At 39.7% G+C, this 26516-nt stretch overlaps 1 protein-coding gene across 1 annotated transcript; it reads left to right on the forward strand.

Annotated features, from left to right (window-relative positions):
- Positions 1-307: 307 nt before the first annotated feature.
- Positions 308-23811, forward strand: SEC23IP (SEC23 interacting protein; the record flags this gene model as incomplete). Its single annotated transcript, XM_080348343.1, is given in 21 exon segments — positions 308-373; positions 375-511; positions 513-805; positions 4996-5525; positions 6865-7060; positions 7529-7722; positions 8058-8147; positions 9132-9252; positions 9573-9662; positions 10283-10424; positions 11662-11870; positions 12538-12656; positions 13202-13372; positions 13596-13691; positions 13867-14073; positions 14708-14863; positions 15612-15714; positions 16784-16969; positions 17882-18044; positions 20852-20952; positions 22519-23811. Coding segments are annotated over 20 exon segments (3351 nt in total). The 3' UTR covers positions 20934-20952; positions 22519-23811.
- Positions 23812-26516: the final 2705 nt, after the last annotated feature.

Consider the following 26516-nt stretch of genomic DNA (forward strand, 5'->3'; position numbering starts at 1 on the left):
GTAATCCTGCTCCCGAAACCCAAAATACGCTTGAGTTTAATTATTTTTCTCCTTCCCCTAACAAGCCTGCCGAGCCTAAGGCACCGGGACAGGACCCGGAGCCGCCGGCGACGGCCCCAAAATCCCCTCAGCGGCCTGAGGGACGCGGCTCCCGCCCAGCAGGAGGAGGCGCCCGCCCGCCCGGGCTGTCGTTCCCCGCTCCCGGCCGCCTCCCGCCCCGCCACCACCCGCCAAGAGGAGCGGTCGGGCGCCCTCCCGCTCGGCCCCTGAGCGGCTCCCGGCCCCGCCCTGCCCGCGCTCACCGAAGATGCCCTGCACGATGCTGAAGGGGTTGTTGAGCCAGTCGGCCACGCACGGCATGGCGGGGGCTGAGCCGCGCCGGGGACGCGGGGGCAGGCAGGGGGCTGCCGGCGTCCTGCAGCCGCCAACTCCCGCTCACAAGGCTCGCACGGGGGCTCCGCGCTTCCGCCCTCCTTCTTCTCCTCCTCCTCTTCCTGCGGCAATGGCGGCGCTGCTAGGGCCGGGCCCGCCTTCTCCTCCTCACCCGTGCGCGGAGAGGCTGCCAGGGCGCGTCGCCGCCGCCGCCATCTTAGAAGAGGGCAAGGCGGTGCGGGCGGAAAGGGCCGGGCCGCCGTGGGGAAGGGACGTGGCCGGGGCGCAGCCATGGCGGCGGCAAAGCCCGGGGGGACCGGCGGCACCAACTTGCTGTTCTCTTCCTCTGCCACCGAGTTCAACTTCACCGTGCCCTTCATCCCAGTCAGCCAGGCCCCAGCTGCGCCTCCGGGACCCGCTCTCCTGGCCGCCGGTAGGGAGGGAGGGCGGGCGGGGGTTGTGAGGGGAGCGGGAGGGCGCGGGGGGTGCGCGGGGCCCGGCGGGGCAGGGCCGCTCCGCTCCGCTCCGCGCCGCCGGTTAACGGGCTGTGGGGCCTGAGGAGCCGGGCCGGGGGCTGCCAAGGGGCGCTGGGCCCCTGGCCGGCGGCTGGACCCGCATCTTTCCTCCTCAGAGCTCCCCGACCCGGGGTCGCTGCCCGGCCCCGGCGCCTCAGGAACCGCAGATTGCTGGAGATGTGTATGTACTGGGTACCTGGGGCTGGTTCTGTGTCCAGCGACACGGGGTGGTTATCATTACTGGGGACTGGACTAGATGATCTTTCGAGGTCCCTTCCAATCCCTAACATTCTGTGATCACGAACTGAAAAGTTCATTGATTGACATTTTTGTTTCGGCAATTAGAAGTTGGCAGTACAGGTGTACACGTAGTGTTCTCATTGACCTCATCAATGTTTATAAATGTGTAAAGGGTGAGTGTCAGGAGGATGGACAAGGGGCAATGAGTACAAACTGGAACACAGGAGGTTCCACTTAAATATGGAAGGAACTTCACGGTGAGGGTGGCAAAGCCTGGCCCAGGCTGCCCAGGCGGGTTGTGGAGTCTCCTCTGGAGACATTCAAACCCCAAACCCACCTGGACACCTTCCTGTGTAACCTCATCTGGGTGTTCCTGCTCCAGCAGGGGGATTGCACTGGATGAGCTTTCGAGGTCCCTTCCAATCCTTAACATTCTGCGATTCTCACTTTTTTTTTTTCATACTTCCCTTCCGTGTTATCATCTATTTTCCCTGTGTGAAAATACTACGTTAACCAGGCATCTTAAACTTCCATTTTAGTTTAACCATTTTTTTCTGGAACAGGCTCCCCAGGGAGATGTCGTAGCCCCAAACCTGACAGTGTTCAAGAAGAGACGGGACAACGTCCACAGACACACGGTGTGACCTGTGGGGTTGTCTGTGCAGGGAGAGGAGTTGGACTTGATGATCCTTGTGGGTCCCTTCCAACTCAGGACATTCTGAGATTCTATGAATATCCTTTCCTTCTAGAGCTTTAATGGTGTTCCAAGCACATGTGTGTGCAACTTAAAATCTGGTGCTGAAATAGTTTCAGGTGAAAGAATGGACTTTTCTGGAAATGTGTTCAGTCTGAGATTAAAGCTCTAAACATTGGAAATGCACCTAGAAATCAGGTAGCCTGAATTTTACTGCATTGGTACATGTCGAGTCCAAAGTCCAAGTCTTGATTTCAATGCTGTTGTGTATTAGCTAAAATGAGTATTAATATACCTGGAAATAAATGGGGTACGTCTCTAGATTATAAAAAAAGGATTTGTCAAGTGTGGCTTTGATACATTGTTTTAGATTGACCACATCCTTTTTGGATGGGACAGATAAAAGCATTAGAATGATATTCCTTCTTACGTGAGGTATCTAGGTGGCTGATACACTTACTACTTCCATTTTTGCAATCCTTATTGGTTTTTATTTCTTGCAAATACACATTGGTTTTAATTTTTTTTTTAAAAGGTACTTTTTAATTGCTACTCTGGCCAGTATCTTTGCACAAATGACTCTCATGTGGCAACTTCTTAAAGACTTTGAAGCCAGCCAGTGACAAAATCTGATGGGATTTCCTTAACGTCATGAATCATATAATTTCCATGTCAATTAAAATTTGATGAGATGAAGATTCACAGTTTTGCAACTAGAGTGAATTTCAGTGTCAGAGGTTGTACCATATTCTGTGTCTGTCCCAGTAAGGCCCCTGTCTGATTAAATGGGCAATTTCTGTGGTCCATTGCACTCCTGGTTTGTCCAGCCAGGTGTCATAGGGATCTGGCTGTGGAGGGCAGTTTGCATCTTGAATCATAGTTTGAAGCAGGAGGGAACAAGATCTCAAGTTTGAAATTGTGTAAAATGCAATAAGAATTGATCTCAGAAATTGTTTGACATCTGGCAGCCTGCATTAGGAAGCTGTGTGCAGCCATATATTTGTTGTGTCTCCAAGAGTAAGTAATAAGCTTTGCAGTTTGACAATATAAGATACATTTTCTGGCTCAGGTGTGGGTGAAGTAACCAATATACTTAGGGTAGATAAAGAGGAGGAAGTGGACTAATGTCACCTGTGGTTGTCAGGTGACAATAAGGAGGGATATGCAGGAGGTTGTCAGACAGTCACAGTATTGTATATGGGAAGAATACAGCCCTTGTATGTCAGGGCTCATAGAGAATATTTAAATTTGTATGAAGTGCTTCTTTTTCTGCCAGTCTAGGCTTATGTTCCAATGTAATTTTTGCAAAATTAGAAAAATGCAAAGTAGAAAGTAATGTATTGTGTTAGAAAACTGTGTGTGTGTGTGTATATATATATATATGTATATTTTTTGTTTTGGTAGAACACCTCATTTTGAAAGGAAGGATACAGTTAGACTAAATCTCTGAAACCAAGTTGAAATTGGAGAATAGTAGATGTTTTGTCAATGGACATTTGGTAAAGGCCTTGAAAACTCTTCAGCACATTGCTATGTGTTTACCATGGGGTGAGTTGCCAGCGCTGCCACCAGTTATTTTAGAAAGCAGAGAATTGACAGTGTGGTACATAGTGTGGTTCTCTATTTCGCAATGCTTACGAAATGTGAAAGGAAGAAGAATTTTATTGTTTAGAAGTTGAGACCTTTTATTTAGTATAAATGGCTGTTCTGTTTGTAGTTGGGAGATAATGAATAGGCTTGACTTCATCGTGGTCATTGCCTACAAGTGGTTTTTGTATTCTTCATATGGTGGTTCACATACATAGGTTTAAGGTTTTTTTTATTGAAGGGGAATAAAATGCTGCAGGTGAAAGTAAGAGAAATTGATAATTGCAGGAGATTCTTGCCTCAAAATGACACCGTCTGAAAAGACTACTAAATAAAAGATGGCTAAAATAGTTCTTTTTAGTCATGATAGCTGCTTGGTTTATTATGAATTAATTAGAACAGTAGCTTCCTAGGGAGACTTCTCTGTGGATTCCCCTGTGCTTCCTTGATACTCTATATTACAGTTATGTTGGCTGCGGATAAAGACATTTTTTACTGGCTCCTTGTAGCTCTGGAGATACTTGGTCTCTCTCTTTGGCTGGGGACTGAGTAGCAGAGAAGCAATGATATCTCTGTGTTTTCTACTCCATAGCCTGGGGAATATTTGATCACCAGAGCAGTTGACAACACACTTTGTGAGCTGACAAGGCAATGTGCAGAAGTCAAGGTGCTCTTCTCTCAGCAGGCAGTGATGCTCAGACCATCCCAGGTTTAACTGAGTTTACTGTAAGACCTATGATAATATCAAACCGCTTTTCACCCCGCTTGTTACTAGATCGCTGCAAAGCAGAAAACTGGGATTGACCAGGACCTGGTTTATGTATTTTCTCAATGTGTAAGGGCGGTCATGGCCTTGCACCTTTTTAAGCCCTCTCCGGCAATTATGCGGAATGAGGACTGACTTTTCTGTGCCAGAGTTTTAGCCCTTATGCCAGTCTGGAGCAGGATTTTTAGAGAGAACTGGAATAAGTCTTGTTCATCAAGGGACTTGGAGTGATGAGTTGCGGCCACCTTGCACATAAAATGGTAAATCTTGTGAGGACTGAAGGAGCAGGTGACAATAGACTGATTAACCACTAGGTTTGGTCTCATTGGGAATGTTCTTAAGCTCTACTTTTGGATTTTATCTTGGAATTCTAAAAACTAGAGCTTAAAGTTCTATACTTTGTAACTGTTTTCATGGTGAAAGGGAATGAACCAAGGCTGCTATGGCGTTTGGTACGCATAGGGGAAATTGGAAGGGAATTTAGTGCCTTGGAAGCAGGGGTCTTTGCCAGCTTGGCTTGGGAATGCTCTGATGTCAGTCATGCTTTGGTTTCATTATTTCAGATTTTTAAGATTTGTTGCTTTATCTGTGCACGCTGGGTGACTTTTATGATTTATTTTAAATGTTCTTGAAGATTTGGTATCTTTTGTTTCATTTCATGGTGTGTTTAATCATCAAGGATGTGCAAGCTTTGTAATGCTTTTAGCTTTATGGGAGCCAACAGAGTTTTGGAAATAGCTGATAACATTACAGAACATTTTGACTACATACACTAACTAGTTTGAATCTCTCACACTCAAATGATCTTTTTGTTTTTGCAGATGATTCTGCAGATGTCGGTGAAGAGGACAGCTTCTTGGGGCAGACTTCTGCCAGCCCAAATCCACCGCAGACCTTCAACTATTTCTCTCAAGTCCCCAGCAGCAGTGATCCATTTGGAAGTATCGGGCAGCCACCCTTGACAACTGCTGCCCCACCTGTTGGACCACCAGCCTTCTCCAGGCCTCCCACTTCACTTCCACTTGCGTCTGGGTCACAGGATGGGCAAAATGCCTTTTCACCGCATATTCCCAAGTCACAGTCCTCTTACAGCGCACCACCTACTTCACAGGTGGGAATCACGGCTTATCAGACTCCTCAGCAGAGCTGTCCCCCGCCTGCAAATGCGGCTGCTCTTCCCCAAGGAACATCTCAGCAGGGGTATAACCCTTACCGACACACCACGCTGAGCAGCAGAGCTAACCCGTACCTTACCCCGCCGCAGCTGCAACAGAGTCCCGCGCCTACTCACCCGCCAGCCTCCGTACCGCCTGTCCAGATGTATCAGACACCTCCAGGGTCATTGACACAGGTATAGAAATCATTCCTCATGTCCTGGTACCAGAACAAAAATTAAGTCACTTTTCTCTTTGAATTGCCTATTTTATCTTTTGAAGATTGTTTTTTTTCTGACATAAAATGTCTTCAGCCTTTTCTGAGCGCAAAATCTTTTCACAAGAACTAGTCTGGAACTGTTGCTTTAGGAAAGTTTCCTTATCTGTAAAATGAGAGTGCTCTGAGGCTATAGCTATGTGAGTCTCTGGCATCAGAAAGAAAGCCAGGTTGTGAAGCTGTGTTGCTCTTTTCTGTCTGTTACTGAATTTGCTGCCATTTCAGCTGACCTGCTGCATCGTTTGTGCCTCTGCTGTAAATCAAGTCATTTACAAGTTACGGCGTTAAATATCGCTTTTCAAGCTGGTTTTGCTGGTGAAGCCACAAGCTGTATGTAAATTGCACAGATTGTCAGCAAACCTTTTAAAACACACTGGTTCAGGTTTTTGTGTGATGCAAAGCATTAATCTGCATTCTTTTTTACCTTCACAACCTGACAAATTTTCCTTGAAAACAACAAAAATTCTTTTTATTTTGCCCGAGCTATCGCTATGTTGCTGATATTGTGAATAAAGAATAGAAAGATTATATAATGACAAAAAACTTAGAAAAGGCAGTAGAATTTGAACAATCAGAACTTCTAATTGGTTAATTTTATGTGTTGTACAACATGTTATTTTTCTTTTCTTAAAATGTATCAACTAAACCCATTGTTACTTCTGACATCATTCACTTTTAGTTGTACTGAGCTCTCTGTACAATTTGTATGAAATCAGCTTTATGCGGGCTATAGGCCCTTTCAAAATCAGTTATTTTTCTTGTGTTGCTGAGGCTCCACTTGAGTTTGAAATCTGCCTGTCCTGACCACTTTGCAGGACAAGAGCTATTACTGAGGTGGGCGCTTGTTAAAATTGACAATCTTTATGAAAAATGCAATTAGGTATAAATGAATAATGAGAAGAATAGGTTTTTGTTTTCATGTCAAATTTGATGGCTGTAAAAAATAAGCTCAGCCTGAGTTTTGAAAATTTAGGAGAACATTTTAAACCTAGTTTTAGGTAATCAAGGTGCTAGGCCGTAACAGTTTTGAACAGTATTTGTGGGAACAAAATTCACATTCTTTCTCAATTTGAAAATGTCAATCTTTTCAGAAACATGATAAAGTGGACATCCTGTCTATAATATTGTTAGACTGAAGGATTACGTTCTTAGAGAAAAAAAAATATTAGAAATAAAGGCTCAGAGTGTTCTCTGTAGTTTTTACAGAACTGATACTTGGCCGTGTGACATTGAGATGATGAGCCCGTGTGTATTTTCAGTTTCCACAGCCTCAGTCACAGCTCCAAACTCCCAGACCTGTAGGTCCACTGGTCCTGGCACCTCCTGTTTTGCTGCAGAACCAATACGAGCCAGTTCAGCCCCACTGGTTCTACTGTAAGGAGGTGGAGGACAAGCAGGTATGGATGCCGTTCAGCAGTCTGGATTCTGCAAAACTGGAGGAAGTCTATAATTCTGGTAAGTCGTATCTTAACTCAGAGGTGAGCAGAAGTACTAGCAGAAAGATATTAGAATAATGCCACTTGTGTTTAACAGAGTGATATGGCAGTAGTAAGTAATGTTAGTTTATATCTCAAAGATGTATTTCGTGCCACTAAATTTATTTACTTAAATGGTCAGTGTTAAGATGTACATCCCTGTTTTTTCATAGAACTCCTAGTTATCTGTGTCTTGGTTTGCCTTTTTGTTAATCTCTGTCAGCTGTGGAGTAAGTATTCATATTTGGGAGTTGTTCAAAGCTTTTTTTGTTGTGTAATAGAAGCATTTTAGGAGCAACACAATGGTTGCGTGATATTATGAAGCTTCTCTTCCATAGTATAACTGTCTGAATGGCTAAACGTTCATCACAGAAGTGATTTGCGCTGGGGTGAGAGAGAAAAAAGATCGTATGTGTTCGTGTTGTAACTGTGTGTGACTTTTATATAGTCCAGCCTGATCCTGAGAGTGTGGTTCTGAGCACAGACGGAGGACGCTACGATGTGTACCTGTATGACAGAATGAGGAAAGCAGTTTACTGGGACGAAGAACCTTCTGAAGTGAGACGATGCATGTGGTTTTATAAGGGAGACAAGGATAGCCGGTTTATTCCTTACGCTGAGGATTTTAGCGATAAGCTGGAGGTTAGTATTATCTTTACATAAACAAAGAACTTGATAGTTCTTTGCATTTATGGCCTTAGAAGTACCTTTTGTGTTTCATTAAAATGATTTCCAGAATGCACTTTCTGGAACATAAGTAAGCAAATCCTGGCAAGCGGAGTTGCTGGAATGCCCCGTTGCGCGTGCATGGGTCCTGCACTGCTGTGACCTAGAATCAACTCATGGAGTGCTTCATGTGACACTTTTGTATAAAGTTCAGTAAATTATAGCCTTAACATTATAGACTGTGCACAAGCCCAAAAAATAGTTTGTTTGAGAAGGCATACTAATTTCATGTAACTTGTTTACTGTTTCAGGCAGAATATAAAAGGGCTGTAACTACAAATCAATGGCATCGGCGACTTGAATTTCCAAATGGGGAGACAATTGTTATGCATAATCCCAAGGTAATATGTTTTGGTGATTGGTTCTCACAGAATTCACTAGGGGTGAATGAGCAGATGGATGGAAGCATAAATTGAATGCAGTCTTAGTCTTGCTTGAAATGTACTTGTTGATTGCTTTGAATATGTGTGCATTAAAGATGATAAAGTTTATAGAACACTAAATTCCTCCTTGCTTCAATATGCTGTCTCATGATTAAAAGACAATGCTTTCTGAAACCTAAGAAGAATAAGGGTTTACATAGTAAATATTTTGACTAAGCATAACTGGCAGCAAATGGGATACAATTTGAATTAGTTTAACCTCAGACAGTCTGTACCAAATGGAAGGTAATGTAAACTGAGTGCTTTCACGTGGAGAAGAGCATTAATGTAACTGTAAGGTAATGTGTGTATCTAAGCCATGAGAAATCTTCCACTGGAACTATTTTTAAACCATGAGAAAGTATAGCAAAAAAACCTTTAAAAGTTACTCTAAATATTTCGTTAGCAGTCTCTTGTGATTAAAACATGGACTTCAACCTTATCTCCACCTTGTGATAGAGTAATTGTATAATAAATAGGGGTAGCGTTCAGATTCCTCACATAAACAGTAATCTGTTAAGGAAGAGTAGGTGTGGGGGTTTAGCAAAGAAGAGTTTGAATAATGCTTGTTGGAGGAGTTAAAATTGTTAAGAGTTACTGAGCAGGCTGCCTTCTTCAACTAGTGATTATTTTTGTTTAAAGCATCTGGTTGCTTTTAAAACTAACAAGATTTATCTGTGTTATTTTGGAATATAGTTTTAGTGAAGCTGTCACTGCCACAGGGAATAGCCCTAGGGTTTTCTAAGGCTTTTTTTTTTGCATTTGTGCTAATTAAAGAAAACAGTTGTCTCAGATGCAAGGTGAAGCAGTCAAATTAAATTGTGTTAAGCTATGCAATGCATTCAGACTAACAATATGAATCATGAGGATTTTGTGTTTAATTGGATGATGTATTTTTTTCAGGTCATAGTTCAGTTCCAACCTTCTGCGATACCAGATGAATGGGGCACCACTCAAGATGGTCAGGCAAGACCCAGGATAGTAAAACGTGGGACGGATGCTGACCACGATGAAATTCCTGATGGTATGTGAGTACTGTGTGTGGGTCTGCAGCTGCAGCAGTCAGTTTGGCTTTGTGCAAAAGCTGGACAATAGTGGGTAAAACAGCAATGTGCTGGTTGTGCCTGGAGTCTAAATTTGTTCCTTAGTCTAAGCTGCCTGATAGAGATTATCTAGTTTTGTTTTTTTTAACTGAAAGAGTCCGATGGGCTGTGTTATATCCTGAACCATGTTATGCAATAGGCATTATAAAGCAAGTATATCTTAAGGTTACTTGACTCTAAACTTCACCGCTGCAGTACATGTCGGTACTCTGAATTTTTTATTTTTATTTTTTTTCTACAGGAGAAATGTCCCAAATTGACCATCTAGTATTTATGGTTCATGGCATAGGTCCTGTATGTGACCTGAGATTTAGAAGCATTGTTGAATGTGGTAAGTTTTTTTGCTTGTTTAATGAGAAGTCGTGTTCTTAACTAAGCAGTTAATGTGGGTCTCTATATCTCTCATTCAGATAAGCATGTACCTAATGTTAAGAAGTACAGTTTCAAATAGGATTTTTTTTCCTGATTATTTTCTGAAGTGCATTCTGTGTATTTTTCAGTCTTACAGCTTTAACTGTTATTATTAGTCCTCAATATTAGACTTGGAGAGTGGTTTGGCTTTGGGCTTTGTGGGGTGTGGTATTTTTTGTGGTGTGGGTGTATGTATTTGCTTTGTGTGGTTTGTGCGTGGAGTGATTTTTGTTTGCTTTTTGTTTTAAATACATTCCAGCACAGCTGACTAAATTAAGAAGGCCATGTCTGGTCATGGAGTAAAAATGCATTCTTTGTGGGATACATCGAAGCTTGTTAGAAAATCCACTTTTACAAAAAATATATTTTCTCAGGGGAGTAATATTATACTTACAAAGATTTTTCAACTTTGCAGTTTCCTTCATTTGTATTTTTACCATGTCTGAAAATGGAGAGAGGGGGCGGAAAAAAGAATATTTGTAATTGTATTATACTTGAGTACTGCTACTAGCAGATTTTCATTCTTCTTCTTCTCTGCAGTTGATGATTTCAGGACTGTTTCTCTGAAGCTGTTGCAGGCTCACTTTAAGAAATCTTTAGAGGAACGTAAAGTGAGCAGGGTGGAGTTCCTGCCGGTTCACTGGCACAGTGCTCTGCATGGAGATGCAACAGGTGTAGACAGGTGAGTAGATCGTTTAATGTTGTGAACTCTTCATACAAGTGGCATCTTAACAGTTTTCATAAAGTGGATAAAAAGAGAAGTTAATACACTAGGTGAATAAAGTTAATAGGCTAGATGAATGAAAGTATGACTGGGTTACAAAAGAGAATTGCTAAATTTTTTAATTAACATTTTGATAAGGATGATAGGGCAAGCTGGAAAGACATGTAGAATATTTTCTCTTGTTTATTTTCGTGACACTGCGTGACAGGATACGTATACACACTCTTTTCAATACTGCATGTTTGTGAAAGTGGCTAATGTGCTGATAGATGATGGTGAGTGTAGAGGCAGTGATTTTAAGTATGAGATAGTGGGTGTGGAGATGTGTTGTCCTAGAGCAGTACCTGAATTATGACTAGGCAATTGAGCTAAGTGGTTTTTGCTTTTGGGGTTTTTTTGTTTTAAACAAAGTATCTATATTTAGGTAGGAGTGTTACCACATTTAAAAGTCTATTTAAAAATCACTTCTTGGTGCCTGTTCCTTTGCTGTTGCTTGATGTTTCAAGCTGTTTTCTCTCGCTCCAAGATGGGAAAGTAGAAATTGTGAGGGTAGCAACCTGAACCGCTTGGAGCACATACTGGTGTTCTCCAGACTGTTCTAGCTCAGCCAAGTCATACTGCTTTCCTAGAGTTTTAGTCTTTTATTCTTGTTGGAACAGTACGTTATCATGAGGAATTAAGGTCTTCATTCTGTGAATCAAAGCAGGCAATGCTAACTGACTAAGGCTCACAGTTCTCTAGCACTTCCACTGCAGCTGTCTTAACTCCAGGCAGGCAGATGGTGATGCTGAACTTTTTCTCCAAAAAGAGTGTTATGTTTCCTGTTAGTTCGATTTAACTTTCAATTTTTTATGCGAGTTCTTTTTCTCTTCCACTCCTACCAATCTGCTCGCAAAACTTCCATGCTACTGTATGAGAGCAGTGTTGGAACAGAGAAAGGACACTTTTGGGCGTTCTTTCAGCCTGGAGAATAAAAAGGGAACTGTATCTTTCTCAGATATGTACAGTTAGCAGATAGCACTGCTGTATGAATATGCAACGAGGCCAGAAGTCTCTATGTTTTTTTTTAATGTCTGTAGAGACCATATCTAGTATTTACACTGCAGTTCTTCTATGTGTTGTTTCAAAAGCTAACAAAGCTCTTCTCTGCATTTCCTCAAAGGCACTCATGCTTCTAATGATTTTGTGTTACTAGGAACATAAAAAAAATCACTTTGCCGAGCATTGGACGCCTGCGCCACTTCACCAATGAAACGCTCCTTGACGTTCTGTTCTACAACAGCCCCACCTACTGCCAGACCATTGTGGAAAAAGTGGGGATGGAGATGAATCGATTGTACGCGCTTTTCATGAGTCGCAACCCAGACTTCAAAGGAGGAGTCTCTGTGGCTGGACACAGTTTAGGTAACTGTCAAAGGAATTGATTGGAGATTAAACCAACATTCGTGCGCTAAGGGAACTGGAACGATTGTTAAGCATAAGGTTAAAATTAGCTGATAGGGCATGGGTATCTTTCAGAATAGTGCTGACTAAAAGTTAAACACTTCTCAGTAGTTAAGTTTATAAAGCTTTGAGCGAGGGTTAGTACTTCACAGGTGCATGAATTCTCCCCCTGCCTTAGTTCCCTATGTGAAGACTTAGTGTCTAATTCATGTTTAAAAGTTGACAGATTATCTGGTGTCTTGTTAGGTGGGTAACTTCTGTGTCTTAGAACCCCGACTTAGTAAATTAAGATGATTTTTTTAGGTCAGCAAATAAGTGTTATAAAGACAGATGACATACTGTTTTGGGCTGGTACTTCCAGTTTGGTAAACAGTGTAAGATGGTTAAGGAAAGACAGTTTAATCATGGCAATTACATAAAGTTATTTCACATAAATGGGAAAAAAAAGTTTGCTTTTTGTTGAGAATGATCATGTTCATGTTAATATGTGGATGTTTCAGTTTTAATTCAACCATCGTTTTTGATCAATGCGTACATTGCTATTACTATTGCATATCAATCTTCCTTAGGATTTATGGACAGGAAAATCTGTCATTTTTCCCAAGGCAACTTTAATTCCTCTTTCCAGGTTCCTTAATTCTGTTTGACATATTGTCTAACCAGAAGGACTTGGCTTCATCAGTAAGTAGCGGACCATTCTCTGGTGTTAATGGGACTGTAAAGGATATGGCTGTTCATGATAAACAGGTAATTTGCATTCTAATCTTTCCAGGCAAATAGGTCTGATGTTTTCAGAATTTATTGGCTGAAACACAATTGTGGCTTCTGATATTACATTTTAATATATTAATGGAAATGTGCAACTTAGTAAATATTGTCAATTCTCAGGACAAACTACTTGCATCTCTCTAAAGTTATGAGTTTACTAGTAATGGGATTTGATCATGAACATCAGCTTTGACCTTTGTGGACCCACAACTTGGTCTTAACAGTAGCTAAATGGTGGGGGAGATGTGTAAGAGGAAGAGAATCTGTCTGTATTCAGGCTAAAATCAGTGATTAGCTTGATTATTGCAAGGAAATATATTCTTTTTGTGTTGGAAATCACAAGAAATCTTTGTCATTTTTAAATTTATGTTTTGCTGGTCAATTACTAGTGGAAAATCTGTATCCTGCTTTATGAAAAACGGGCATGAAGTTACAAAGCTTACCTATAATAATGTTTTTATTTGCTGCATATTGGCTTTTCACTGTTATATCATGTGATTCTATTTCTGTGCTGTTTTGTTAAGATGACTGAAGATACCAGTTCCTTGGGCTCCTCAATTACTACTTCTGGTGATGACCTTTGTGAGCCTGAAGTAGATGATGATGTTCCTACCTTGCAGAAGACGCTGGAAATGCTCAGTTTGTCAGAGTATGCAAGCACGTTTGAAAAGGAACGGATTGACATGGAGTCTTTGGTAAATAATGTTCACTTAACTTATGGGGGTTTCCTATGATATGGAGGTTCATGTTGAGGGGTTTTTTGTGTGTGTGTGTTTAGGGCACTTTGTATCATGTTGTCTTAATTTTTTGGTGATTTCTGTAGCTTTGCGAAGTGTCTTATCTAATTCATAAGTCATTGCAAATAAGAGATGATATATGGTACTACAGCAGTTCTGATGTGTGTGGGACTTTTTTTAGCTGATGTGTACAGTCGATGACCTGAAGGAAATGGGGATACCTCTTGGACCAAGAAAGAAAATAGCTAACTTTGTCAAAGACAGAGCAGCAAAGCAGGTAAATACATTTTTCAGGAATGAAGTAAAAAATTATTAAGCAAATGTAACTGACTTCCTTGCTATGTAGTAACTTCTATTCTTTAACACACTTGTTAACACTATGGATATATAAAAGGAATTTTGACAACAGTGAAATAAACTTTTTCTCCTTGTTTTAAAACTTGTCTCGAAAGGAACAAAAGAAAGCAGTAGCAGAAAAGAAGGCGGTGCTGGCTGCCACACTCCAAACACAAGAAGATGCCCAGAAAGCAAAGGAGACAGTTAGTGCTGTCTCCCCTTCAGAGGCTGCTCAGCTGCACTCAAAGAGGAAACTTCCAGTTGGTGCATCTGTTTCTTCTGTGAACATTGACTATGAGTATTTTGAAGTTGGAACTGGCCAGGTGAAACTGCCTTTTGCTTGCTTTCCATTTATTTTGTGATTTGATTTGAATTTTTATTTTATTGTTGATGACTTTGGGCTACTTTCCCTGATTGTTGTACAAAAATTATGTTTACGTAGAACTCTGTCTACCCTTTGGTGGAAGGGAGGGCTGGAGGAGTGCGTTAGATTGCTGAAAAGCAAAACTTAGTGTAACAAGGATGCTGCTACAATTCATTTTTATCCTTTCAGCTGTAAACACGGTTCTGTTCCAGAAGCAGAACTGTGTGAATGACATAATATTGAATGGTTCTGTGGCTTTGCGCATGGTAGCCTAAATTGGTCCATTTATGCTGTTATATTTAAGCTTTACCTCAAAAAACAAACCTCTAAGACTTCCTGTTTTAAATATATTTTTAAACTTTTTTTGTACTTTTATTTACTTTTTTTAAAGAAAGCATTTTGATATTGAAATATATTAAAACATAATGGTACTATAGTAGTAGTATAGAAGAGGGCAATGCAGCTGTAGCTTCCTGGAAGTTCTGTGAGCATGTGATTGATTTAAGACACAACTTGTTTTTCCTTCCACACTAAGCATTATGTTAACTGGCTGCTGGTTCTGAGAGGTTATATATCCAATTTCTGTCTGGTAGGTTTCTGTGGTTTACAGCGCGTTGGACTTTGAGCCAGATATTTTCTTTGCTCTTGGTTCTCCTATTGGTGTGTTCCTCACTGTGAGAGGTGTGGAGAAGATTGATGAGAACTACAGACTTCCCACCTGCAAGGGATTCTTCAATATCTATCACCCAGTGAGTAAGCAGAGCTTTTGGGATTTCATTTTGATTGATGCAGATGACAGCAATGCAGAACACTAAGTTTTAACCTCTGAACATTACACCTCCTGTTCTCCTATGTACATTTCCCAAAACACCCTTTTTAAAAAAAAAAATGTCCCAACTGAAATATATATTCCAAATATTTGTGGCCTTTACTGTGAAAGAGATGTAGAGCTGGCTGTAGGTTCCATACATGTCATTGTAGGTATGGATTAGCTTGAAAATATTTGCCCTGTTCATTTTCAGAGCTTAAAGAACTTTTCAAAAATTATTTTCAAGGAATTGTAGATTTTTATGAAGTGGTTGTATTTGAGCTGTTTACACGAGTTTTCTGAGTTTCCAGTTAAGATTCTGGGAAATTTAGAACTCCCTAGAGTTTTTGCAGTGCATGCAGTACACTTGTCCTCTTCTGTCCCATTTGCTTAAGAATTAAATAGTGACATGTTGGTAGAAATCATCAGAGTGCAAGAAAATTTCACTACTCTTTCACTGTTGTTTCCTCTTTAGAATCTCTGTAAGAGAACAAGATCTAGGTAGTCAATGAACCTGCCTAATCTTATGATTAAACTAAATGTTCAGGAACTGAGTTTCTGTAAACTGAAATAGAACAGAATTAAAGAATGGTTCTCTGTTAATCATAAATAGCAATATTTTTCGCAGAAATGTGATAATTGGAATAATTTCTAAGGTGACAAAATGTCAATGTGTTGTTTCTTAACAGCTTGACCCAGTAGCTTACAGGTTAGAACCAATGATCACTGAAGACCTGGATTTAAAACCAGTTCTCATTCCACATCATAAAGGCAGAAAAAGACTTCACCTGGGTAACAACTTATTTCATATATGGATGTCATTGCTAATTTACTTGTTTGATGCATTAGAATATCATAAAATGTCAAGAGAGTAATGAATATTCCTACATATCTGACTTCATGTTTTTCCTGAACATCCACAGGGATTCCTCCCAGCCCCATAACTTGGGCATTCACAATTGCATTCAGATGTAATAATCGTAATTCCTCCAGATTTGAGCTTCTGATTACCAAAGTTCCATTTCAAAATTGTTCTCCATTGCTTGTTCACCTTGATTTTTACGATGATGTGAAATAGAAACTAAGTTTACTGTTTTCTTTTACCTTGTCCCTAATGACCACCATGAAGTGTTTATCCAGTGTCTGTTTATTGAAACATCGAGAAGAGTGGTTCCCTAGCCGTTGGTGGGCAAGGACTGGGTTTTGTTGCTCACAAGTACACGTCAGATCAAGGTGCTGCACTTAAACTTTGTGTACCTGATAGGAAAGTCAACTTTGCTGTGCAGTTGACAATATTACTGTTCCATGAGTTCACAGACTCCTCCTGAAAGCCTGTCTGCAGGCACTTGGATGGAGAAATGATGCAGCATCCATACTTGAGAGTAGTACATTAGAATGAGTCTGCTTTCCTAGACTAGACAAGATACTTGTTAAGGAATAGTTTAGGTTACAAGTCATAGTGTGTATAGTGAAAGAAAAAAATATGGTCTGTTACTCTTTAGTGGTTTTGCTTTGACATAGCTGAATGTCCATGGAATAGTCGTGTGGTGGTGGGTGGTGAGGGTCAGAGATTGGCTGGTGTAGCTATTTTTGTGGACCCTTCTGGACTTGGAGGCTGTTGCACTGTTCCCTGTGCTAGTAGGTGTGAATTCATTGACCATACAGTGAGAAATTAACTGTGCATTAATTACATTTTAACTAATATTTTAAAATGGAATAGAGAAGCATGATACACGTGTTCATGACATAGCAGGCCCGTTTCTCCTAATAATTGGGATGTTTTTTGAACAGAGTTTCATCATTCTGATGTTAGTTTATAATTTTAAATCCTTCTCCTATGGTGATTTTCTTTTTCCCTTAGAGTTGAGAGACTCTCTGTCTCGTATGGGTTCTGACCTGAAACAGGGTTTTATCAGCTCTTTGAAGAGTGCATGGCAGACCCTGAACGAATTCGCACGTGCTCATACATCTTCCACTCAGCTACAAGCAGAACTGGAGAAAGTAGCTAACCAAATTAAGGAGGAAGAAGAAAAGCAGGTGGTAGAAGGTATGTGATCACATTTTTTTCCTTACAACATGGCAATCTCAAATTAGTAGAAACGTGAACATTCTAGTGACCGCTTGCTGTCGGATTTTTCTGACCTTATTAAGGAGACTTCTCTGCTTTTGGAGTATTAACATTAAATGTGAGCTCTATTGCTGCATTTTTTTTGTCTTTTAGGAAAGAGAAGTTAAATTTTTAATGGACAATATTTTAGGCTTGGGTTTGTATAACCTTTCAACTTTAAGTCAGAAGGGCAGGTTTTTAAATCAGTTGTGTTTTTTTTCCCCTTAGGGCAAGTCAGTGTAAATACATATTTATTTGTGAGATATATTCTCTTCAGTAGTGTTCTGGTGAGTTTTTTGGACCAGTCAAGGAACATTTTAGTATGTACTGTAACAGAAAAAAATGCTGCTGGGGTAAATAAACTTAAGTCAGATATAAATATTACCCTAATGATACCAAGGGCAGGCTTCCCAGTTGTGAATTGTCTGTTGGTCTTTAGTAATACTGGCTTGGTCTATACTTACAAAGAAAACATTCCCCTTAGTTTAAATTGAGGATAGTGATTGACTCTGTGCAAGGGGATGTAAAAAGATATTATTTCAGGTTATTTGCCTGTCAAATGACTGGATATGTCTATGTATAAACCATGTGGTTTGTTTTTAAAGTTGCTCACCTGCTGCTTTATGTGAGCTATTCCTCAAACAGATTCCATTTAATCTATTATGAAAGAAAGAAGCCTATAGTTCCAGTAACCTTTCTGAATGATGCAGTGGTGCAGTCAGTTAAGACTGTAATTATTGTCTTATTGCAAGCACTTGGAAATTATAGCAGGGAAAATGGGTAGTTTATCTTGATTATAGTCAAGCGGGCTGTGCTTGAAAATAGTATAAATCTTAAACTCTTTAATTTTAGCTGAAAAGATCACTGAAAGTCCAGAGCCTCCAAAAGATGAAGACTTTTCAGTGAAGATTGGAATGCTAAATGGAGGACGTCGTATTGATTATGTTCTGCAAGAAAAACCAATCGAAAGCTTCAATGAATACCTTTTTGCTTTACAGAGTCATTTGTGCTACTGGTAAGAGGAAATATTTGTGATTCTATAAATACTGCTTTTCTGATATAACTGTATATCTTTACATGTTGGTAATGACATGCCTGTCATCTTAACTCCTGTTGTCTGTTATTTACCGGTGACCAATGTGATAACAGCCAGAAACATGCTTCTTGTCTTGAGTATTTTATAATGAAAACTCAGATCTCTGTTAAAAATCATGCCCTAGTGTTTCACTTCAAGTATGTTTTGACAAAAATGGATACGAGGTCCTCATCACTTAATTCTGAAACGGCCTCTCATTTGGAAAGACATTGCCTTCCCACACAGGCATACTGTAAAGATAAATTTGTTATACTCTGGATGCTCAGGTGTTATATCATTGAGACAATTTGAGTATTAAGGTAAACAGTATATGTGACCGCCAGGAAAGTCAGTCTTGAGGTGTCGCACCTAGATGTCACTGTTAGCTAATAGAATTTCAAAATAAAATGATGTGTTAGCACAAAGTGAACACATCTATCGTCCTGTTTGCAATGAAGATATATACTGGTCTCTTGAACTTTGACACTCTAAACACACACCTTTAGCTACAGTCATTTTCAGAACAAGGAGAGCTCTAGCTGTGAGCATTGTGACAACTGTAGTTCTTCAAATAAAACTATTCATAAGGGAATTAGACTACAATGTGTAGTAAAACTTTACTACCTTTTCATGCTGGAATGAAATTGCTGGATATTGATGCTCTGCTATAAAAGATTAACAAGTAGAAAGAAGATAAAAGGCACCATGGGTCTTCCTGTAAATTTGGATGGTTATAATTTACCACTTGCTCGTATACAGAACAATTTCTAGAACAAGAAGCAGAGTTTTGTGTCATCATGTAGTCAGCCACAGTACACCATTGCCTTATCTGCTTTTGTTTTGTTTTGTCTTTTTTTTAAATGCTTATGTGTTTCAAATGGAGACGGTGTAATTCCATTTATAGGAATATAATAGCAGTAACTATTGACCTATTTATTGTATTTGCCTTTATGAGTTGTTCATTTTTTTTAGTGTGTCACTGTATGCATTTTATTACTGTCATAAAATTAAGCACACATGAAAATAGACAAGAAGTGGGATGTTAGAGCAAAGGATGTGTAAACTCTGTTTGGCAACAGGTCAGCACAGCTTTGTGTCTTGGCCAAGCTGGGGTGGTAACTGCTGAGCTCAGCAAAATGCTGGGAGTGGAGGGAAGTGACTGGTTTTGTTGTTCCAGAAGGAAAATTCCAGTGTCTTGTTTGGAGTTCAGCAGGTGCTGGACAAGCAGCGCTCTCACTGTTTTTGAAGATTTTGATTTTCCATAACTAATAATTTTTAGAAGCAGGCATTTTTTTTCCAGGGGTTGAAATATGGCATAGAAAGCTTTACCTGTCAAGGTACTAGTCAAGTCAGCATCATGTTACTAAAGATCAGTAGGAGAAGGGATTTTTAGCAGCGCTGCTGAGCCTGGTGCTCTGGCAGGGCTCCCCAGCAGCTGCTGACCCACGGGTGGCAGTGCCGGTGACCCAGTGGTGACAGTGGCAGTGACCCACAGGTGGCAGTGTGGATTCGCAGGTAGAGCTGAAGAAGCAGGAGCTGTTTTCCACAAGGCGGCAGCTGATCATTGCCAGGTTTTTTCTTTTTGTCACTCAAGTAAGGAAGATAAGCGCAATGATTAATGACCTAAATTTGAAAGCGTTGGTGTTTCGTTTTTTTTTTTTTGAGAGCGGTGGTGGGAAAAGCCTTAAATGAAATGATCTGTCGAGAGAGAATGGAGCTTCTGTGGTGATGCTTCTACTTGTCCGCCTGCTCATTTAATAGCAGACACCATCAAGAAACATGGTTATTATCTCAATGCTTAATTGAGACCTGTAGTCCCTTAGCTTGCACATTTAACTCTGTCCTGGTGCTCTACAAATCATGTTCTTCACATTTGGAGGATCACAGTTCTGAATGTCTAAATCTTCTTTACTGCCTCCTTATGTCATTTCTTTGAAAAAGCACAGAAATCTACCCTTATCAAACAACTGCAGCTTTGGGACTGTGTTAAAATTTGCCTGTTTAACTTGGTTATTTTTTTACAGTGATTGTTAATCTTTTATACTGGTATTGTTTGCATGCGACTAAAGAACACTTTATAGACGAGTAAGAAAATTAAGTCTGTCCAATGTTGGATCTAAATTCAGATAGTCTGAAGCTTTGATTTTTGAAAAGGGGAGGAAAAACACCAACTAGGAAACATGGCACTAATATTAATCTTTAAATTAGTTGAGAACTTCCTTACATTCTAGTGGTAAGGAAGAGAGGAAGACTATGGATAGTTAATATAGTCTATTTCCAAGGAAGTGCCAGCCAGTTAGGAGATAAGAATTAGAATATTGCTGGTGGAACTGATAAGGCTGAGTTTTGACATTGGGCTAAAGAAACCCTTGACAAGCAGCATGTATTATTGGGATGTATTCAGGAGCCCGTTGCAGACGAAAAATGATAGATTATTTGAGGAGATTTAAGCCAAATGACTAACATCAAAGAAGTGGATGATTTCAAGTTGCAAACAGAGTAAGTTAGAGAGGACAGAGTGGGGAGAAAACTGCTTTAAATGCATAAGCTAGTCTGATACAGAAATAACACAAAACTAATGAACAATTGTAGCTCAGAGCAAGCTGGTAGAATTAAAGCCACGGTCCCAAAAGATAAGGGCAATAGGTTGTACAAACTCCTTAGAGAACTGGAATGGGATGGAGTGTGGCTTACAAGAGTTAGAACATGGACCATACCAAAATAACTTACCTTTTAATTCTTCATAGGGAATCTGAAGACACTGCCTTGCTGTTTCTCAAAGAAATATACAGGACTATGAATATCAATCCTGAACAGCCACAACATTGATGTATAGATCCATGAATTTGTAAGTTTGTTCTAACATAACTTACGTACTTATATAAAATTCAGCTGCAACTTAGATGTCTTTACTTTCCCTTTTCCTCTGAATTCTAAATTATGAAGCAGGCAGCTGCAAAGTGAGATTTTGATAGGAAAAATGGTTTCTAGACTTAAATGCAGGGGAAGTCTTCCCCCCTTAATTCCTAAAATATATCTGCTGTTAGAGATTTTGGTATAGGGTAATAACTGCTGGTACAAATACGTCAAAAGTATGATCTCTCTTTATGATGTTTCTTCCCCAATTAAATTGTTCAGTGAATGTTCAAGTGTAGGAAAACTTGGTGATAATAGATATGATGATATTTCCTTTACAGTGCAGTAGATGAAATAACACCAACAGTGTTCCAGTGTTGTGATTTGCAAATTGTAGTGTTGATTGACCAATTGTGCACGTGTATGCTGGAGAAAAAGTCACTTTTCTCTTAGGAAGATGTTAAATGTTGATATTGATAAATTAATAAATGAGACTTTTATAAATGCCAGTATTTTATTATCATTGTGTAGCTGACTGAAAGTAGAAGGAAAACGATATAACATGGAAGTTGGTTCACTTTGAAAAGAAATTAAATATACTATATAATTGAGTGTCTTAGATATGAAATATACTTGCAGGTATTTTTATTTTAAGATGTGTGTATCGTGACTGAAGATCCATATTGTACCAGTTTGCATCACTGGATGTAATAGAAAAAGCGATATTCTCTTTTGAGAGGCAAGGAGGAAGAAATACGCACCTTTTCTGTTTGGAATCGTACAACAGGGTAGTTTCTGATGTATTTCTCCCTTTTTCACAAGAACTGATAATGTCAAGGTACATAAATACACAGTACGAAGAGAAATACTTGACATTTCAGAGGAATATTCTAGATATCTCTACTACCTACTATCTCTGCCTACTGTTCTAGAACACCATACGGTTCTAGAAGTACCACCATACGGTTCTAGAAGTACCACCATACGATTCTAGTAGTCTTTCGCAACAGAATGTTTCTGGTGGTCGGTTGATAACATCTCTTTGTAAAATGAAATGTCATAGCTGATCAAATGCATTTTTTTAAGCACGGGTAAATAGTAGGAAAGAGGCAGCACAGCTCTGACAGTGCTTTATTAGTTATCACAGTGGCTTATGCAGAGTCTCAAGTCATAGTTACAGATATTGTTTTCTCTGCTTCTGCTTATCTCTGCTGAGGGTGAAAACACTTGAAGCTCTTTGATACTCTAAATAGATTGGGGTAACTTACTACCATGAGTTAAAGCATCTAGTAGCTAATTAAAATGTAAAGTGAATGGCATCTTATTGAGCAGTTGTGAGCTCTCTCTGTTTGTAATTGTAATTGCCAATTTGTGTCCACAAAGCATATTTCAGGAGCTTTTTTGCATTAAAAATTGACTAAAAATGTGTGTGGATTTTTAGATATTTTGAGTCCGCTTGTACTTAAGTGCTGGCACATTTATTAGTACTACTGCAGGAATAGAAAACTCGATGTATTTAATATTACCCGTATGTATATGTTATGTTTTCTCTGCACAGCCACACCTGTTGCTCCGACAGACCTGGTGAAAAGCGTTTTGAAGAACATCCAGTATTTCCATAGTTACAGATGACAGCATAAGCATCAGACTTTTTCCTGCCAGTCTAGAACTCACTCAGATTCTACCTTCTAGTGTCACTCCAAGCAAACTTACATTTTGAGATGATCATCACCATCATTCAAGAGATGGATGGAGTGACACAATTTTGATCTTCAATCAGTTTAATTGTACAGTTGCCAAGTATAAAGTGATCACTGTGGAAGGTGTTTTTTTGGCGTGCAAATCATTACTTCTCTCCTTTAGCTCCTTTCAAACATGCTTTGCCTATCAAGGCAATGTGTCCTTCTTAAGAAGGATTTGTTGAGAAATGGCAATAATCTGCTTTTCTTGACGCCTTTTTTTGGTCCATCTTTTAAAAATAAAATGTGAATTGTAGTTAGAACCATCGTTAATGCAGATTACATGAAGCAGTTCATATTTACTAAAAACTAGAAACCAGAATAATTTTCTTACTATTGTAAGTGTGATGGAGATTATTTTATAAAGACCTTTTTAAGCCTCTGTTAAGAGTTTTATTGTGTTGGGGTTTTTTTTTTTAAGTAAAAATGAACCTTGGACTTGAAAACGTTAGAAGTTTGTTACACTTAGTTCAGTGTTCACATCTCCTGAAATGAAGAACAATTTAAAACAACATTTTGGTCTAGTAATTGAGGTAATTTTAGTGAAACTAGGTTGCAGTTGTGAGAACTAAAATACTTTCCTTGACCTTGCAGGTTAATATCTCAAAACATTTGATGTAAATAGATGAATCTGCAGTTTATGGGCACTAAATAATAATCTAGGTCCAGACCTACAATCCAGACTCTATTGTCATGTAATGAAGTTGAGATGAGTTGGGTACAATGAAATCCTTTGAGTTCCTGTCTCCGAATGCTGAGCTGCTGTAGCTTTCTTCTGGCTTCAATTTACATGCAAATTGTCGCTTTTCTTAATATTAGTGACTTAACCTTACTACTGACTATTTACCTCTGTTATTGCAGCCGATGAGTTTTGAAATGCAGAATGTTTTGCTTTTCTTGGTATATGTAAAATACACATTATTGTGTATATATTTTGATTATTATAATTAAAAATATGTTATTCCAGCGGGTCTTTACAGCAAGGTTTTGTATTTCATCACGGAAAATAGGTTGGAAGGGGCCTCTGGAGAGGTTAGTTGGTCCAACTGTGCGGCTCATAGTAGGAGCAACTTAGGGCCTTGTCCAGGGATGAAGATCCTTTACATCTCTGTGCCCTATTTAATGTTTCACTGCTATGGAATAACGCCTCTGTCTTCTTTTGTACCCTCACGTTACATAGCTGAAGACAACAATAAGATTTTCCTGTTGAGCTTCTCAAGACTGAACGTTTCCACTGAGGTTTTCCTGCATGGCCCGTGCTGTGGCCCTGTGGTCACCTTGGGGCTTTCCACTGGACTTGCTTTAGTTTATCAAAGTCCATCTTCTTCTGGGAAGCAAGTTTGCCAAAGGAAATTTTGCATCCAAACCAAACTTATTGGTATCTTTGTAAATTAACGTCTGAAGGCTGAGATTTCTAAGCTTAGAATTTGCTTTGTTAGCTAGAATATATATAAAAAAATACATTAAAAAAAAAGAAAAGCAAAACCAAACAAAAGAACCCAACAAACCAAAAGAAACCAAAAACCCACAACCCCTGGCATCATTTTCATCGTAAGTATCATGGAGTGGAATTTTATACACTTATGATACTGAATAATCTGATGAAGTATGATTAAGTAGCTCTGATGGTGCCTTGTTCACTTTCTTCTTTTACTATAAAGCCGCTGGGCTGGAGCCCCTGGGAGGGAACAGCAGTGCCAGGGAACCCTAAATGTTCTGAGGGTGCGAGAAGTGCTGCTCTATGGGGGACTATGGCTGGCAAGGAGCTTACTTAGCAACAGAAGGATGCCCAGGGGAGTATTGCAGGTGAAATTGTTTTGGGAATATAGCATTAAAATCAATTCTAGTTATATAAATTAAAATTTGACTGCAGCTACAGTAGCTTGCAGTCTGTCTTAAAAGCAAAGAGGAGTTTGAACATTAACAAAGGAAAAATGACAGTGAAACCAATGATTATAGTAAACAAAGAAGATTTACAAAGATCTGAAGAATTCTGACAAGATATGGCACTTGGTTTAGTGAAGTTGTTGAAAAGCGGATGCCTTTGCTCTTCTGTGAGGAAACTTGTTGAATGGTATTTGCTGCTTCCAGATAAGCACCTGTGTAACGTATTGATTTTATTTTATATCTACAAATCAGTTAGTGTGCACAGATTTTTGAAAACGAGTTAATGGAAGCATCAAACTGACTGACTGTTCTTTTCTACAAGCACTTTATCCTTGCAGCATCACAGCAGAGAAGATCCATAGGAACTGAAGGTTGTCAGTGAGCTCCCCAAAGCCACAGAACTGAAGGGCACAGATAGGAAAAGTGCATAGTGTGCAGAATAAGTTGAAAAACACAACCAACCCACCAAAAAAACCCCAAACCAAACAAAAACAAAGCCAACAACCAAAAACCAAACAAGCAGAAAAGTGAAAAACTAACTGGTTTTCACCAAAGTCTCACCTTTCTGGATGTTTCATATACTATTCCAGACTCTGCTACAGTCCGGTTTTCCACTGAAGCCTCATGTGGGAAATGAATTTTCAGGTGGAAATTTTTCATGGATGAGGAAAAAATTGGAGCATCTCTAAGAAATCCAGCACCTTTCCAAAAGATTCCCATCTGGACAAAGTGGAATCTTTCATTGCAAACTGATTTCTATTGAAAAACCCTTTAACCTCTGCTCCTCTCCCACTCTTTCAGCAGCCTCTGCTGGCATTGAGCATTTCTGACCTCTGGGAAGAGCTTGCACACCTCAAACTTAGTTAACTAATTTCTCCTGATGGTAGGAGACATCTTGCATAACACTGAAAATATTCAGTAACTGCGCTTCTAGAGTTGTCCTGGTCCTTTCCCAGTGTATGTTATGTCAATATTTACAACTTTATGTCTGCAATATGACAAATATGTAACAAACTCTATCTAAAATGCAATTTCCATAATAATATTCTCCCCAATTCCTCCCTATATGTTATTTTTTTCCCCTTGTGATAAATAAAAAAACATAGCATTTTATTTTTCCTTATTTTTCCAGTGCCAGGGTGCTGGTTGGTGGGGACGGAATGTTCCAGTGTAACAGGAGCAGGCACTGGAGAGCAGCACTTTGCAGGGCTGTGTTTCTCAGACCAAGCTAAATATCCTCCTACTTTTCTTTTTTTAAATCATTGCTTTGAGTTAGAATGTGTTCTCTAACATTGAAATAAAATAATCTCATGCATTCTTGCTTAATAACAGGAAACGTTATTTCAAATGCCTGTTCCCATTTTGATACTCTTGGTGTATCTGTATTTAACAGAAGTGGTGTAAGTCACTGACAGCTTGCTTTGATTTAATAGGGGCAATCTGGTGGTTGTTTTCAGACTCTTGTAACAGCAACTGTTAAAATAAAACATGAGCTTCGATCTAGATTTCTATCTGATTTTCATAAGTGTAAATCAGGATTAGCTTCCCAGAGGCTAATGGAACCACTCCAGTGTAAACACGATGACAAACAGACCTGCTGCGACTCGGCATTTCCACAGAGTCAGTGAGGGGTTTTTTATTTGTTTTAAATGCCAGTTACTTGCGGTCTCTTCTATAGAATTAGCGTTTTTGCGTGGTGATGGGAAGGAGGTGGAGGAGAGCAGACGACAGGCTTTGGGTACCACACGCTCCTGGGTGCCCCCAGGCAGAAAAGGTTTGGAGGCTGTGGAGATGAGCATCGCTCTGCTTACCTGCGATCTGCTGCATCAAAACTGAGTCTCGGTTCAAGCATCCTTGACACTGCATGTGAGGTTTTCACTGGAGAACTGGGAAGTACACGAACATTAGTTTGTCTTGCTGCATGATGCAA

The sequence above is a fragment of the Nesoenas mayeri genome (genome assembly GCF_963082525.1).
Source record: "Nesoenas mayeri genome assembly, chromosome: 7".
NCBI lineage: Eukaryota > Metazoa > Chordata > Aves > Columbiformes > Columbidae > Nesoenas > Nesoenas mayeri.